The sequence below is a fragment of the Abramis brama genome, assembly GCF_963993115.1.
Source record: "Abramis brama genome assembly, chromosome: 22".
NCBI classification, from domain to species: domain Eukaryota; kingdom Metazoa; phylum Chordata; class Actinopteri; order Cypriniformes; family Leuciscidae; genus Abramis; species Abramis brama.
This window is the reverse complement of record NC_139984.1, coordinates 18,784,953-18,801,107: the sequence shown is the minus strand read 5'-3', so window position 1 is coordinate 18,801,107 and position 16,155 is coordinate 18,784,953. Positions and strand designations below refer to the sequence as shown.

The 16,155-nt window shown below is 38.9% G+C and overlaps 1 protein-coding gene across 2 annotated transcripts in view; it reads right to left on the bottom strand.

Moving 5' to 3' along the window:
* agrn (agrin) overlaps positions 1 to 14,437 on the bottom strand; it is a 240,350-nt gene extending 225,913 nt beyond the window's left edge. For both annotated transcript variants that reach the window (XM_084099236.1, XM_084099237.1), the window contains exons 1-2: positions 13,940 to 14,437; positions 12,531 to 12,792 (exon numbers count right to left, since the gene is read on the bottom strand). In XM_084099236.1, coding sequence (XP_083955362.1) covers positions 12,531 to 12,792; positions 13,940 to 14,140 — 463 coding nt within the window. In that variant the 5' untranslated portion in view covers positions 14,141 to 14,437. The remainder of the gene's footprint in view (positions 1 to 12,530; positions 12,793 to 13,939) is intronic.
* Positions 14,438 to 16,155: the final 1,718 nt, after the last annotated feature.

Genomic DNA, 16,155 nt, shown 5'->3' with positions numbered 1-16,155 from the left:
ATAAATGTGCCAGTGCTTGTGTGTGAGCCATCTCTGTCTGTGTGTGGTTACTGTGTACATACAAACACAGAGAGTGTGGGGCCTCCCAGCTCTCTCTCAAGGGAAAAGACAGAGAGCGAGCAAGAGATAAAGGAATATCCCACCTGTAGAAACAACTTCCTTCCAGCTGGCCAGATGGTGTGTGTGAGAGAGAGAGAGACAGGGAAATAAAACACTAGTGGAGAGTAGAACAGAGGTCTCTGGCTGCTCTCACCATGACTTCATCCCAGCATGCATAACATGAGTTGAAAAACCACAGCAGAAGAGCTGGCCCTGTTCCCTCGCTCCAGTTTCTCTGTCCCCTTACCCTTTACCCCCCCCCTCCTCCTCCTCCTCCTCCTCCTCCTCCTCCTCCTCCTCCCCTCCTTTATCCTTTATCCTCATGGCCATATCACATGTAAAATGGTCCGATACAGCTTGAAGACGAGAATGCACAATATGCATTGCTGAGAAATTGCATCTATTCAAGGGGATAATTGACTAATTGGTGTTTAGAAAAGCCAAATAATTGAGACTTTTATCAGGATAACTTGACCCGATCAGGTGCATTACTTAACAGCCATACAAAGCACAACATTTCTTGAGACATCTGCACTTAATTTTAAACTAAACATTGTGAGTCATAATGCAACAGCCAAATATGCATGTCTGAATATTAATGAAAGCAAATCAATTTATACATAAAATAAAATAAATTCAAAGAAAGAAAGTTGACCATGCAAACAGCTAAAGAACAGCACGCTGTTAACATGTTAAAGCGCCACAAACAAAATATTTAAAATGTTAATAAATAATAATAAATAAAATAAACTAGATAAGTAAATTAATTAGTAAGTAAAAACATGTAAATTACTAAATAAGTAAATAAACAAATAAAATGTATTTTTGGTTAATTCATACTTGCATTTTTTTTATATACTATATAAAACTGTCAGACCCCCTGCAGTGATACTGTGGACCCCTCTGTTGAAGACCACTGCTTCATATAAGAAGTGGCTAAAAGATTGAAAATAGGAATTGGCGACATCAGGCAAAAAGGGAAAAAAGCAAGTAACACAATTTTGATAAAACATTATGAAGACATTATTATTGTTTAGAATAATCTACAGATTAATGGTTTAAAATAAAACAATGAACATGAAGCCTAAAAAAAGCAGGCAATTTTGATTTCATGCTGAGCAAAAACACATTTCCTCAGTTCCTTTTCCTCTGTGTGTGATTGACACTTTCCAACAACCCTCTATTTATAATTGGCAAGCTGCAAACTATGAACAAGGGAGTTACAAGCCCAGAAACAATAAGCAAATTATTTACTTCAAAAGCCAAAACTTCTTTACAAGACCCGACTTACTTTCAGCATGCAGCATTCCAGCATGCTCGGCTCCGTAATGACAGAGTCGTAATGAGGCCCTTTCCTTCCACATGGCCACTGGTTTACAGACACCAACAGCTCTGCACAGCAGGCTGCCATTCTCATGGGCATGCGTGTGAAAAAGCGAGAGGGAAAGCCAGAAGGACAGTGAGACAGAGAGAGATCTGAACGTGAACGTCCCTAAAACTATCTGTCAAAGTCTTAAATGTCTGCTAGCAGCTATGTGTGTGTGTGCATAACTGAGATGTCCAGTGTCAGATATCTCTGTTTGCTTCTGAAAGCCAGCACTTCCTTGCCATTGTTAGCTAAAACAACAGGATTACCAGCCGACTTCATTTGAGCCAGACAGATATCTTGACTTAAGAGGCCTTCAGCAAAGCAAAGACAACCAGACCCACTCTAACAGGGAAGCACATTGCTTGAAACAAAGAAATCTGGAGCCTAAATATTCCAATATAGCCAGTCGAGATGGCAAAATTTAAGTTAAAAATACACAGCAGTCAATCATGAATGAAAGTGTCCAAGAAAAGTAAAAATACTTTAAGGAGTTTAGCACATGTGTAAAGTTCATACAAATTTCTATGTTTTTAAATGAAGAAGTCTATTATTCTCACCAAGGCTGCATTTATTTGGTCACAAATATAGTAAAAACTGAAATATTGTGAAATATTATTACAATTTCAAATAAGTGCTTTCTATTAATATATTAGGGATGGGACGGTCACGATTATCACAATCATTATCACGATAATAGTGACCAAAATTATCGTGACACATGTATCACAACCACTGATATCTATAGAATGACATTACCGTATATAGATCAGTGATCACAACGGACACGCACGCGCTCTCTCGTTTCATTCAAATACAACTTGCCGTCTTGCGTCTCCATTTTCGATTGTATTGAAAATGAAATCAGAGTTGATTTATTGTTTACTGAGTTTGATAATGTTTTTTATGATCATCTTGTCTGGACGATTGTTTTGTACGCTGTACAAAATTAATTTATAAACGGGTAAGATTTAAAACATTAATCTGCCTTCCGCCATTCCTTCTCGAATAAAAAAAACAACAACATTGTGCGCTGCGCCTGCGTCAGCCTGTTGACATGATTTACAGTTAAGTTATTAAAGTTATTAAAATCGCGATAATCAAACACGGTTTTAATGATAATTCAATTTTAAACGATAATACTAACCGTCAGTACATTTTATCGTGGTTTATAGTGAAACCGGTAATCGTCCCATCTTTAAAAAGTGATGTATTCCTGTGATAGTAAAGTTACATTTTCAGCATCATTACTCCAGTTTTCAGCGTCAAATTATCCTTTTCGATTTCGATTTTAATCATGGCTTTGAAACAATGTTTCTTTATCCATTCTTGTCCATATCGTTTTTGGAAGCTAGCTTTATTGACAACATTTGAAGGCACCATATCTCTGCATAAATGATCCGTGACGATGTTATTTCTTTATGCCTTTTTGAACTCTTTTCATATGTTCGCAAATTATTATCGATTTTTGTTCACCTGGTTTGGAATGTGCCATTGTTTTCTGTGTAAAAACACACTACACAAAGGACTTCAACCGCTGCGCTCACGTCTCACGTATATGCAAGTGATTCTATGTATGAATTAAATGTATTAGGGTGGAAAAAATATTCAGCCAAAACCAAACCATTGACCCACATAAAAACCAAAAGTTTGATACCTTAGATTGCAGGATGTGTACACAGACCAACTCCCTCTCATACTCCATGCTGTATTTAATAAGTACATGTTTGAGTAGAGAATTAGGTCGTGTCAGCTGCACCTCAGCAGCAGGTCTCGGGTCTGCACCTGGTGGTTATTACACTGGCAGCTTTACAGGCCAGATTCCAGTGTAATTACAGGTATGCTCAACAGGGCTCTGTAATACGGAGGACTGTGGGAAAGCTTGGGGCACATTTACCTCACTTTCCAAGTGCTACCGTTTCACAAGCATTAAACATTTATCTTTAATGGTCAAACATATCGAAGTCATTCAGTTGTGGACGGCCCTGATTTCGGCCAGATAATGAGAGGAACCCATTATGAGATCCAAATGAGCTGAAAATAGAGCAAGATGCTACTAGCAGGAAACGATCTAGACTAGAATGACGAAGAGGAGGAAAAAAATAATGGGAAAGAGTTGTATCCCAACATCCTCATGGAAATGGCCACCCAATAGCAAATAAAAAACATCAACATCCTGTGATAGAGAAGTCTAGGATAGCTAAATGCCGGCTAATAGGTCACAACAAGAACCAGAAAGGCTAATTATTTCACTATGCAACTTTAAATACGATTTTTATAACCATACTGGGGCATGTAGGAGGATCAGCTGCGGATTAAAGCAGGGCAGGTTCCTCTGTGACCTTTCAAGTGCACTTAGGGTGTTTGGAGTATTAGTTTGGGAACCAGGTGCATTTTCTCCCTTAGTTCCGTTCGTTTAGGCATATGAACACGGAAATCATGTCGGATCCGCACCAAAACAATCGCTCTGAGATCGCCTGAACGAGGTGGTCTCGGCCCGATTGAAAAAGAACTCTGGAGCGGTTCAGTTGAGGTGAAGCAATCCGACCCAACGGACCAATAAACCAATCAGTATCATAATTCCTAATGGGAAATGTGTAATATAAAAAGCAGCAATATCTGATTCTGTGAGTTTTTGTGGTTGAAAACAAAAGATATCTTCTTCATCTGTGTTATTGCTCTTCTCCATGCATTGCAAGAATACAGTCCCAACAAAGCCTTGATTCCAGGAACCCAGGCAACATTCGTATAAGTGTTTGCGTGTGTCATGGAAGCTACAGAAAAAGCCACAATAAGCCCACAAAGCGCACTTGTCAATCATCTTGATGGATCACGCAGAAGAACTTAAACAGGTGAACAATGACCAATAAGAGGACAGTTTTACTCACGTGACTTGCTTAAACACATTTTGGTACTCTTTGAAATGTTGCTTTGTGAAAGCAAACCAAACCAAGAAGAAAATGCAACATTGTAACAAATTAAGTCCCTGTTTCGGAACAAAGCAAGTAATCTACAGGTCTGAAAACACCCTTAGAAGGGCAGAAAACCAGCAACGCAGATCCAGTTAAATGATTTACCCATGTCAGGTCAGTGCAGGACAGTTTCATGCTGATGCTGGCCCATATGAATGGATTCTTCCTTTTCAAGGAAGGCACACATTGCACACACTCCATTAGCATGTGTTATTGGGCTTTTGTGTGCCCTTTGTGCTTTACATCTTACAACTACTGACATTCCAGCAGGGGCAAACGAAACGGCACCGAACCCCCTCTGTCATGGTCTACTTCACTCAGCAAACAAACTGTAAAAGTGGATTGTATTGCCCAGAGTGAACTCTTGACCAGCATTTAGCTGGACAGGTGGTTGTCCTGTGTGCTATAGTTTTTCAAACCCTGCTGGAAAATCCAGTTTAAACTGGATTCACAAGCTGGTCCAGAATGGTAGACCATCTTGAAATCAACAACAAACCACCTTAAAAGGAATCAAGCTGTTTTTTGAACATGGTGGTCCAAGACCATCTAGAGAGCAGTTTGGACCAGCTAATAAGCTGTTTTTGGTTGAAGCTGGTTATTAGTGGTATAAACTTGTTATTAGCTAGTCTAAGATGGCTATAACCAGCTAGGACCATCTTAGGCCAACAACAAACCATCTACCAGTTTAAGGTGGCTTTTCGATCAAACATTAATGAATGTTTCCTCTGGGTGTTTTTATTTATTATTATTCAATTTAAAATTGATTGAGTTTGAGAAATACCTAGGTGTTGCAAAACAATGTTAATTTCTTCATTTTCCCATCATCACACAATAGAAAATCATTTCAGTGATACAATATCTGGTTCAAACAACGGTCTCATCCATGACATCCCTCCTTTCATCCGCCCATTGGAAGCCTTTCTTCCTTCCAAATGTGTGACATCATGACAATTTAATAAGCAATGCTCTTTTGCGCCATCAGCGCAGAACCCATTTTCACTGGACCCTGACATTAAAGTCAAGCTTAAATAGAAATAAATGATAGTCTGTAGCAAGTTCCAGTCTCTAATGAAAAAAGAAGAAGTTTTCTCAACCTCAGCACTTGCTAATGCATTTTAAAAAATGAGCTCTCAAATTTAATTTAACTGGTGCTAATCCCTAAAATAAGAAAGCCATGAAACTTTCCTTAGCCTCTTGAAATCAAGAATAGAGTCAATGCAAATGACCTTAACAACAACAAAGTGTAAATTAAACAATGTCCAATGACTTAATGTGACTAAATGATAATATGTCTCACTGGTGCCAGATGAATCTCTGTCTGGCTGTAACAGTGAACAGTGTGAGATTATCCACATTAACAGCAGCTGTCTGTCCCTTCACATTTAGTCCAGTCTGAAACATTGCCACAGATCTCAAGGAATCCATAACATGTGAAGTCTCCATATCCATTCTGCCCATTGTGTCTGGAATGTGAGGGGTTTTCCAGTCTACTGCCAATTCAACTCCTGAGAACTTGACCAACTGTGTATCTCCTTCTAACAGAAGGCACACATCTCTAAAAAGTACTAACAAACCTCTATTTTACAGGACAAAAGTAGCAGGTATTACTATATTTGCATTTAGTTTAATTTATTAAGTGATGAATGAGGAGATATACATGTGTGCAAATATATACATCTGATTATTTTATTTTATTTTTTAAGGTGAATAGACTAAACATTTAAATAATTATGGATTTATTTATTTACTTACTTACTTACTTACTTACTTACTTACTTATTTGGAGGTCCCAACCAAGTACAAATTGTTCAAGGTGCACTGCAATGCAAAACGTTTTTGAGGTTTGTTTTTTTACATTTACCTTGTCAAAAAAATATGGCTATTATTCCTAATGGATTTAAGAAAAGGTTTTTTTTTTTTAACTCCTTAGAAAAAAACATTAAATCTTATTGTGTTGCAATGACAGAAGCATCGGTTAAAAAATAATTGTGCACTATATCAAACATTCACTGCATCCCAATATGGTGAAAATATTACTTAATGGTCAATAAAAATACAGTTGCCTCACTGACTTTGTTTGCTAACAGTTCTAACAGTGAATTCCTTACATTTTTGAACTCTGCATAATGAAATCAATCTGACTTTGAGACTGTTGAAATGTGTTGCTTAAACAATGATGTCTGTTGGAGAGATTAAACCAGACAAGGAGTCGAACTTGGTGCCAAAACAAACTCTTGTCCTCTCTACAGGAAAGAGGAGAGTATAAAATGAAAAGAGAGGTGAGCAGAGGGCTGCAAAATACTCTTATCCCATTGTTTCACAGCTTTCTCTTTCCAAAAGCTTCATTAGTATTCCAAGCAAGTGTGGAGGTTTCAGGGTTTAATTAAAATCTTAAAATGTAATAACTTGGGAAACTCTTAACAGGTATAATTCTCAGCATAGTCCCTCCTCCTCAAGCGAGTTATCTTTTCACTGTCCGTTTCTCTAGCATCTCAGTCTAACGGCTTTTTAATCATGTTCCACAGAGAAAGTCCCAGTGACACATCATGCTGGAAATCAGCCTACCGGAAAACATCTTCCCATGACTACCCTGACAAAGAAGTGCTTGTGCACAAACACATGAAATAAGGTGATGAGCCTGAGCATCCCATCAAGCCCTCAATGGAAACCCTAGTCCGGGTACATTCGGATGAACATCTTTTCCTCTTTGTTTTGGACTTTTGTCCACACTGAAATGCCATTTTGTCCTGCAAAAACTGAGCTTTTTGAAGACGTTGGATACATTTGAAAACAGCATTTTGGCGTGGACTGTGAAAATGTAGGTATTTGAAAATGATGAGCATTTTCCGACAAGTGTGGACAAAAAACTTTTGGAAAAAGCTTCAAAACACTAGCGTGGTACGAAGAGCCCTTTGAAATGAAAACGCCATTTTCAAATGAATCCTGATTAATGTAGATGTAGCCTAAGAAAATTTCAACGCTATAATTATAGACTAAATAACCCCCCCCAAAAAAACAAACATGAGATCATAATTCTGGCATCTACAAATCTTAATCCGCTTCCCGTTCTGGCTAGTCATCTACACAAGAATTTATCTATTACAAATAGCCATTCAGTTATACATCAGAGCCATTTGCTATAGATCATTCAGCCCCTTGATACTCGTGTTGTGGTGCCGACAGGCTTTCAGGCCATTCACCAATGGCTGGCCTCCCAAATCTCACAAAATACATTTGGAAATCCCTGGGCTAAAGTCTGGCTCAGAGAGATCAGCCTGAAACAACACGGGGGTGATTTTTTTAATAAAGCCCCTTTTTGAGAGGGCCCTTCTGCAATGACTCTCATCTTAAGACCATTAACAAGGGGTGGAGGAAGTCCTTCACCTCAATTATGCTTGATCTATTAATCATTACCTGCTCGCAGCTGAGTGCAGGCGGGCTGACCTTCGTGCAATGTGGAATCAGAGGCACGCCAGGCCTCCTCCTTACACAAACAGCCAGAATAAAAGGGAAGTGCTCCCAAAGACCTGCTACCCTCATTCCCAAACCTGCCACACACACAATCCACAGTATTCGACTGGATGACCTGCACACTCATTATTCATGACAGACCACCAGCACTGGACCCTCTGTCCTCAGGATAAAGCTCAACTTGAACTGGGCCCCTTGAACCAGCTTGCCCTCATGACAGGCAGAAAACTGAGGGACAGCTCAGAGGTGGAGTGAATAAATGAAAATCATCTTTGTTACTTTTCACTGATGCAAAAATGGGGAAGGAATTGTTTGGGCATCCAGTGGAGTGGATCTTAAATAAACGCAGCTGATAAAAATTACAGCAGGCAAGAGATGTAATTGATGAATTAATCATTCTTTTTAACCAATTCTTTTTAATGAAGTCGAATACTTCCCTACTACAGTATATAGTATGTGTAAAACAGTATGCCAACAGAGTAGTATGTCTGAAAACTTGAAAAAGTATGGACACTTTAATATCCCATGAGGCCGTGGGAAAAGATTTGTGAATGGCGGTGAATTGAAGCAACTGACGCTGTAGGTCACATGACAGTGACAACATGGTGGATGTAGTACATCCGAATTTCATTCAACCTACACACATTCATATTATATAGAACATACTTTTTTAAAGGTCATGAAGTAAGTTTCAAACCAAATGTAGTACCTACTATACAGTATGCGATTTCAGACACAGCATCAGTGATTCAGATCTTAGAACAGGTTCACTGCAATTAACCGATTCACCAAAAAGAATTTGACTTCTCAATACTTCTATCAGTTGAGCAGATTCATGCTTTCATTCTCTTTGAACTCAAGAAAGAAGTATATTTCATCACTTCTTCCTCAAGTTCAAAAGCTGCTGCAATACTTAACACATGAAGCCATGCCATATTTTTTTTTCTTCCCAACTTTATTTTGCTTTCCAGCTATTCCTTTTTATAGTTAGTCTGACTCACCCTATTCAAGGGATCAGAAATGCAAGAGATCACAAGTTTGAAACAGGTCCATTTCAGTTTAACTTATTATCTTAATGCACAATGCAAGCTTCTACTATTGTGCAGCTTGGCATTTAATAAATTAGCATCCACATGCAAACAAAGTCAGAGAAACACTGAAAAGCAGCATGCTTACACATGTCAATTTCAGAGTAAGGAGAACGTTTGATTTGTTGTATCGCCAAAATCTCTACTCTCAAAGTTGATCCACTGGACTTCTCAACATACAAATGCAATTGTGGAATAAAACGGGAATTAAAAGATTAATTCACTTAGGAAAAAAAAAAATGTACTCACCCTCATTTCATGACTTTTCCATATAAAAGAAGTGGATGGGGACCAGGGTCTTTTTAAGCTTCAAAAAGACAAAAAAAGCATAACACTATCCGTATATCTATATAAAACTATCCACACAGGTCCATGTGAATTATGGCTTCAGACGACTTGGAATAAAGCATGATAGTTTGTGTGAGGAAGTAATTATTCACTGATAAACTTGCTTTTCAGTCACTATTCACTTTCATTGTCCAGAAAACAGCAGCTCAGATATTCTTCTACACATTTAGTGTGCAGAAAATGTATTTTATGTATTTTTGCTTGATGAACTTATTAACCCAAGTTTAAAAAAAAACAAAAAACATTTTCATGTAACAACCCAAGTGGGTCCGTTTCTGCATGGAGAAAACGGGGTGGGAGTGAGAACTCAATGCCTCTAGGCCTCTACTCTAAGCATTCCAGTCTACACTTGTATCAAGAATTTCTTGTTGCGTTCTCTTGTTATCACATTTCACCCTCCCAATCTTTTCATTACAAACAACGTTTTTTTCTCCCCTTAAGAAAACTTTGGATTTGACGGCAGTATTCTCAACTTCAGCTTGGAATCTCTTCATTTCTCAGTGCTATCTAACCTGTCAAAGGTGAGGAGAGAGGAGAGGATACATTCAGCAGGTTGGCAGGTACAATCTTGTTCTTTCCACCACACACACTCTTTTTTGCTGTAGGTCTAAAACATGGATGCTAAGCAGTGAAGGGAAAAAATGTACTCTACACTAAAAGGTCATGCTTTATTCAATCACTGATGGATAACTTCAAATATTCCTAAATCAGTTTAGCCAACAGAAAATGAACACCATTAGTCACCATTCCAAGTCACTCAGCCTTCAGGGCAGCACTTTTTATTCAAGGCCTGGTTTATTGTATACTTGCCTAACCATGTCAAAAGCAAGGTCAGAACCACTGTTTCTGAATGTTTTGAAGTACAGTCTCTGTTTACAGACTGCCATTTTGGAATTAGAATTCGCAAGCTGCGTGTTTAACAAAGCCGTTGCCCATTCTGAGCACAGCTGTTTGCTATTTGTAGCGTATACTTGAGCATCTTGTGTGTAAAATGAGATCCAATCCCATTATAATATAAAAAGAATCACATTTGTTAAAAGAAGCACATGGTCTCTCATTAGCCAGAGCGGCGTTTATTTTCAGTGGCCAAACACTTAACCCGCCAAGTGCAAATGCAAAACACGGTACTCTGCTAAATTGCCCCCTTATCAAACCTTTTAAGATTTTAGCAGCCTCTAAAAAAGACAGTCTTATACTCTGCAATGGCTTGTGCCAAAAAGCCCAGCACTAAAAAGAAGAACTAATTCAGACTAAAAAAAAAAAAAAAAAGGAGAAAGGGGACGTTTTGTGCCCTGAAGAAACACTTTTCCGATTTGTGCTAGAAACCAATTAAACACTAGAAACCAATGAGGACTCATGAACCATGTAGTCTCAGTTTCAAAAAGGACATTTTCAGAGGACCTGATGTATATTGGACACAAATATTGCGGGCGTGTCCTTGATCTACCAAAGTCTAATCTGATTAGCTAACTTTGGGTATAGGTCACCCAAAAACGACATTTCTGTCAGAAACAGAAGCTCAAATATAGTTGGTGACATGAGAGATAAAACTTCATCGGTTCACGCAGGAACAGATCTCACTGGTTCTCACGCGTCAAGCAAACACGTTTAAGCCTCCATATTTGATGTACTCTATGTGTGAATAAACGCCTAATTTAAATCTGTTTATCATATAATGTGATTGTGTCTCTTCAGAAGATTTGGATTAAACTATTCTATTGATATGGTTTTCTTTTACAATGTCTTTATGAACTTTTTGAAGCCACAAAGTTTTGGTGAAATGGATTTTCATTGTAGGAACAGAAATCCCTTAGGTTTCATAAAAAAAAACATCATTTATGGCTCAAAGACGGACGAAAGCTTTATGGGTTTGGAATGACTTGAGGGTGAGTAACTGATGACAGAATTTTCATTTTGGGGTGAAATGACCCCTTAAATCAACTTCTATAGGATATGTACAGTGTTTTGTTTTTTTTTACCAATCCTCCTGAAAATAGTTTACAAGGAACCATGTCGCTAAAAAGAGATCTGATTTTCCTAAATTTGCCCAGCTAGTGGCAAAAAATCAGGGGAAAATACTCAAGAATATTTAGTTTACTTTCTATATAGTGCCTTAAACAATTATTAAACAAACTTGTCCATTTAACTATGTATTCTAAGTTATTCTAACTTTTGAAAGTCAATCAAGCAATCTTCCTATAAAAGAGGTGGTTCCTTGGCCAGAACAAGCTGCAAAGTGGACCAGACTTTATGTTGATAGTCGAAAGTCTACACTATACAACCTGCCATCCAGAGAGGATGCAGAGTGCCAATTTACAGAATCGATTGGACCTATAAGACTGATGTAAGCTTCAAACGCTTTGTTGTACTCAAGAATAATGTGTATTTTCTCTGCTTGTATGGTTGCAAGCATTGTAGAGCACTAAACAAGATTAAACTACAAGCAGCAGTGATTTACAAAATAAAATAAAAAAAACTCACCATTTATAGTAGAAAGACAACCACTATTTCACATTTACATTAATAAAGCAAAAGCACTTTGAAGAATCATAGTAGTTTGACTTTGGACAACTGTCTGGTCTAATTTATACTATTTCTTCTTTCCCACAGAGCCAAACTTTCCTCTGACAGTCTGGCTTGGAAGCGAATGTCATCATAACACAGAAGCAGGGGCCGTTATGAGGGCCACATAGCTTGAAGCTATGCAGTTACGTTTTAGTATCTCCACTCTCTAACTCTATAAATGATTTCCCTCAAGGAAAGGTAGAGGTTTGGACTTTCACTCAGATTAGTCAAAGGCCCTCCAGGTGCTCAGTTAGTGAACAGACACACCCTTCGAGAGCACTGCCACTGACTATCAGCAACTGATGGCTAGTGACGGCACACATGATATGCTTTGCTTTTAAGGCCCCAGGCCCAAGAAATTCAATGAGAAAAAAATTTGAAAAAACTTTTTGGAAAGCCATGGACTGCTGTATTAATATAATGTAAATGGATAATGTAATGTCGCAAAACATGCACTGCTACTACATTAGGTACAATGAAGATGCAGTAAGAGCAGAAAACACCACCTGCTTTTGCAATCAGGACTACCATCACCACCACAGGAGCTTTCTAACTCCCAGATCTCTGCACGGCAAGCAGACGTGAGTTACAGCTTATGCTGAGTCAGGAAAGCATTTTTACCTTCAACGCAGTGCTCTACCTCCTCCAAGTTGCGGAGAGTAATCCTCATCAGGCTTGAGTTGAGCATCAGTTCGTTCTTGTGGCTCGGCCACATGTACTCAGGGGCCAGGTTGACAAAGAAAATGCGGGTATCTCCGGTGGCCACCTGATTGTCACAAATATGGGGGTCCCCGAAGCCGCCGATCATGACCTTGTTTCCTCCGTCCAGCAGCACCTCTCCGTTCACCATGGTCTTGCCTTTCAGGTAGCGCCATACCCTGACCTTCAGATGGGGGAAAGACAACATGAGATTAAGAAAACACCATTTCCTGCAGATCAAGGTCACTCTTGCACATTCCAGAGCGGCCACCTACCGCCGGCTGCATAAGGCTCTGCAATTTAACTCTGCACCATCATACGTTTCTGATTCGTATGTGCCTCAGTGGGGGTCCAAAAATGTTTGAAAACCAAAAATGATTTTTAAATATTTAAAATAAAATAAAAATTTGTGATGTGGAATGAATAAGAAATATTTAAAGAAATATGAGATTCTGCACTATAGGTTACATATTAAATCTAAGCAAATTCATTAACTCCTGGTGGTCAGATGTTCAATAATGGATAACAGGTTTTACACAAATATGTGGAGTTCAATTTCTGCTGTCATTAAATCCAAATTCTAAGAAATTCATGTATATTTTTCAATTCAACTTTTTACTCAAATTGTTATACTCATATATGTGTAATTTTTAAAAATGCAAAAAAGAAGCATTTTTCACTAGTTGTCTAAGCTTTGCAGCGACATATCTCGTCCATCACACAATGAAATTATGGTATAAGAGCAGCAATTTCAGATTACTCTTAACACTTTTTATGTCCTAGTGATTAGTTTTTGCAAGACTTTGATATGCGTAACCACATTCTGATACTTCTAACAAAGTCCATGATTACATGATAATTGAATATAACTGAACCCAAAGCACTAATAGAGCTTGAAAGGACATCAACAGCAAAGGCTGAGGTTCAGGTTGCTTGTGTATGAAAGCTCAAATTACAGGTGAATCAAAGTAGGACTGCGCAAGTTGACATTTTTCATTAACTGAGGTAGAACCAATGTCCTCACATAAGATAAACCCATTAGGAACAGTTTAACAAATATCCCTTTTATTTACAACGGGTGAGGTGCCCATCTAGACAGCATTTTACATGTTCCCATGATATGCTGCGAGTTTCTGACCAGGACAACTCAAATATTGGACTGGTAGCTTTTGTCTATAACAGGTGATATATATTGCAACACAGTTGCACAGTGACAACAGATATTCACGTATAAGCATAGACTTGCGATATTATGTGTTATGAAGTACATATTTACCTTTTTTACTTTCACTTTGATTCATGTAAAGAGTGGCTGGTGCGCAAAGTCTTACCTTACAGGAATAAGTGTTGTGCACTGGATCCATGTTCAAGATCTCCTCTACAGTCCCGGTTAAAACTACATTCGCCTCTTCTTCTCTTTTTTCCAGCTCTCTTTCTGAACAACTTCCATGACAACGCTGACTCAAAAGCACAAAAACAACAGCAAATGACCAAACGGGCCAATAAAACGTCTTTCTGCGGAAAGAGCCCATGGTCAAACCAAACGGATAAAAGAGAAAGTTACGAACTCTTAATGCAAACGCCGGACGAGTTCTGCAGCAAGTTTGATATAAATAATGATACGACCGCGCGCCGCACTCGGTGTTCTTCAAACTTCACTGCGATCTACACTCATATCTGCGCTGAGTGAACGCGCGAGCATCAGCCGGCAGACAGAGAAGAATAGAGAGAGGAACGAGGAATGCCGCTGCTCACCCCCCTCGCGCACACACTCGCTCTCCTTTCAGAATGACGCTCCCTTCACAGAGCATTTGCATGCAATCTGAATTGCTGATAAAAGCGACGGAGGGGGTGATTTCAAGCGCACGAGAGAAAAGCGTGTGTAAAACGCCACCCCTTGGAGAGATTGCGCCAATTCGGACAACAGAACCGCTCTACAGGATTACAGATGGAGTGAACAGTTGAATCTGTGCATTTTACTCTCATATGAATATACACAGATGTTAGCAGTTAGTAGTCCCAAACCCCGAAAAGAATAGCGTTTTCAAGCAATTGGTTTGATTTGAACGTGATTTATGAGAAAAAAAACATCTGAAATGTATACATTTATTATTTCAGGATAGATTCAGGTTTTGGAATACAAGATTACTTAAATCACACTTCAAAAGTGAATATTTACAGCCACTTAAAAAAAGTTGCTAAGAAGATGTTATAGGGACTATAGCAGTCAGATTCATTGAGGATGTAAACTCACATTCTTATGGTAGTTGTAGTCCTAGAAACCTGATAGTCACTTACATTTTTCTAAAATATTGAGGCCTAAAGGGATAGTTCAGTCAAAAATGAAAATTTTGTCATTAATTCTTTTGTCAATAATTACTCGCCCTAATGTCGTCACAAACCTGTAAGACTTTCCTTCATCTTCTGAACACAAATTAATATCTTTCTGATGAAATCTGAGAGCTTTCACACCTTCCATAGACAGCTTTTGCAACTGCCACTTTGTAAAACTGTATGAATCGAGCGTCATTCTCGCATTACGCAGCACGTTTGAGCTTCCGCAAGAACCAACAAGGTTCATTCTCGTGTTACGCAGCACGTTTGAGCTTCAGTAAGAACCAAAGAGGTTCATTCTCGTGTTACGCAGCACGTTTGAGCTTCAGTAAGAACCAATGAGGTTCATTCTCGTGTTACGCAGCACGTTTGAGTTTCAGTAAGAACCAATGAGGTTCATTCTCGTGTTACGCAGCACGTTTGAGCTTCAGTAAGAACCAGTGAGGTTCATTCTCGTGTTACGCAGCATGTTTGAGCTTCAGTAAGAACCAATGAGGTTCATTCTCGTGTTACGCAGCACGTTTGAGCTTCAGTAAGAACCAATGAGGTTCATTCGCGTGTTACGCAGCACGTTTGAGCTTCAGTAAGAACCAATGAGGTTCATTCTCGTGTTACGCAGCACGTTTGAGCTTCAGTAAGAACCAATGAGGTTCATTCTCATGTTACGCAGCACGTTTGAGCTTCAGTAAGAACCAATGAGGTTCATTCTTGTGTTACGCAGCATGTTTGAGCTTCTGCAAGAACCAATGAGGTTCATTTTCGTGTTACGCAGCACGTTTGAGCTTCAGTAAGAACCAATGAGGTTCATTCTCATGTTACGCAGCACGTTTGAGCTTCAGTAAGAACCAATGAGGTTCAGTCTCGTGTTACGCAGCATGTTTGAGCTTCTGCAAGAACCAACGAGGTTCATTCTTGTGTTACGCAGCACGTTTGAGCTTCTGCAAGAACCAACGAGGTTCATTCTTGTGTTACGCAGCACGTTTGAACTTCAGTAAGAACCAATGAGGTTCATTCTCGTGTTACGCAGCACGTTTGAGCTTCAGTAAGAACCAATGAGGTTCATTCTCGTGTTACGCAGCACGTTTGAGCTTCAGTAAGAACCAGTGAGGTTCATTCTCGTGTTACGCAGCATGTTTGAGCTTCAGTAAGAACCAATGAGGTTCATTCTCGTGTTACGCAGCACGTTTGAGCTTCAGTAAGAACCAATGAGGTT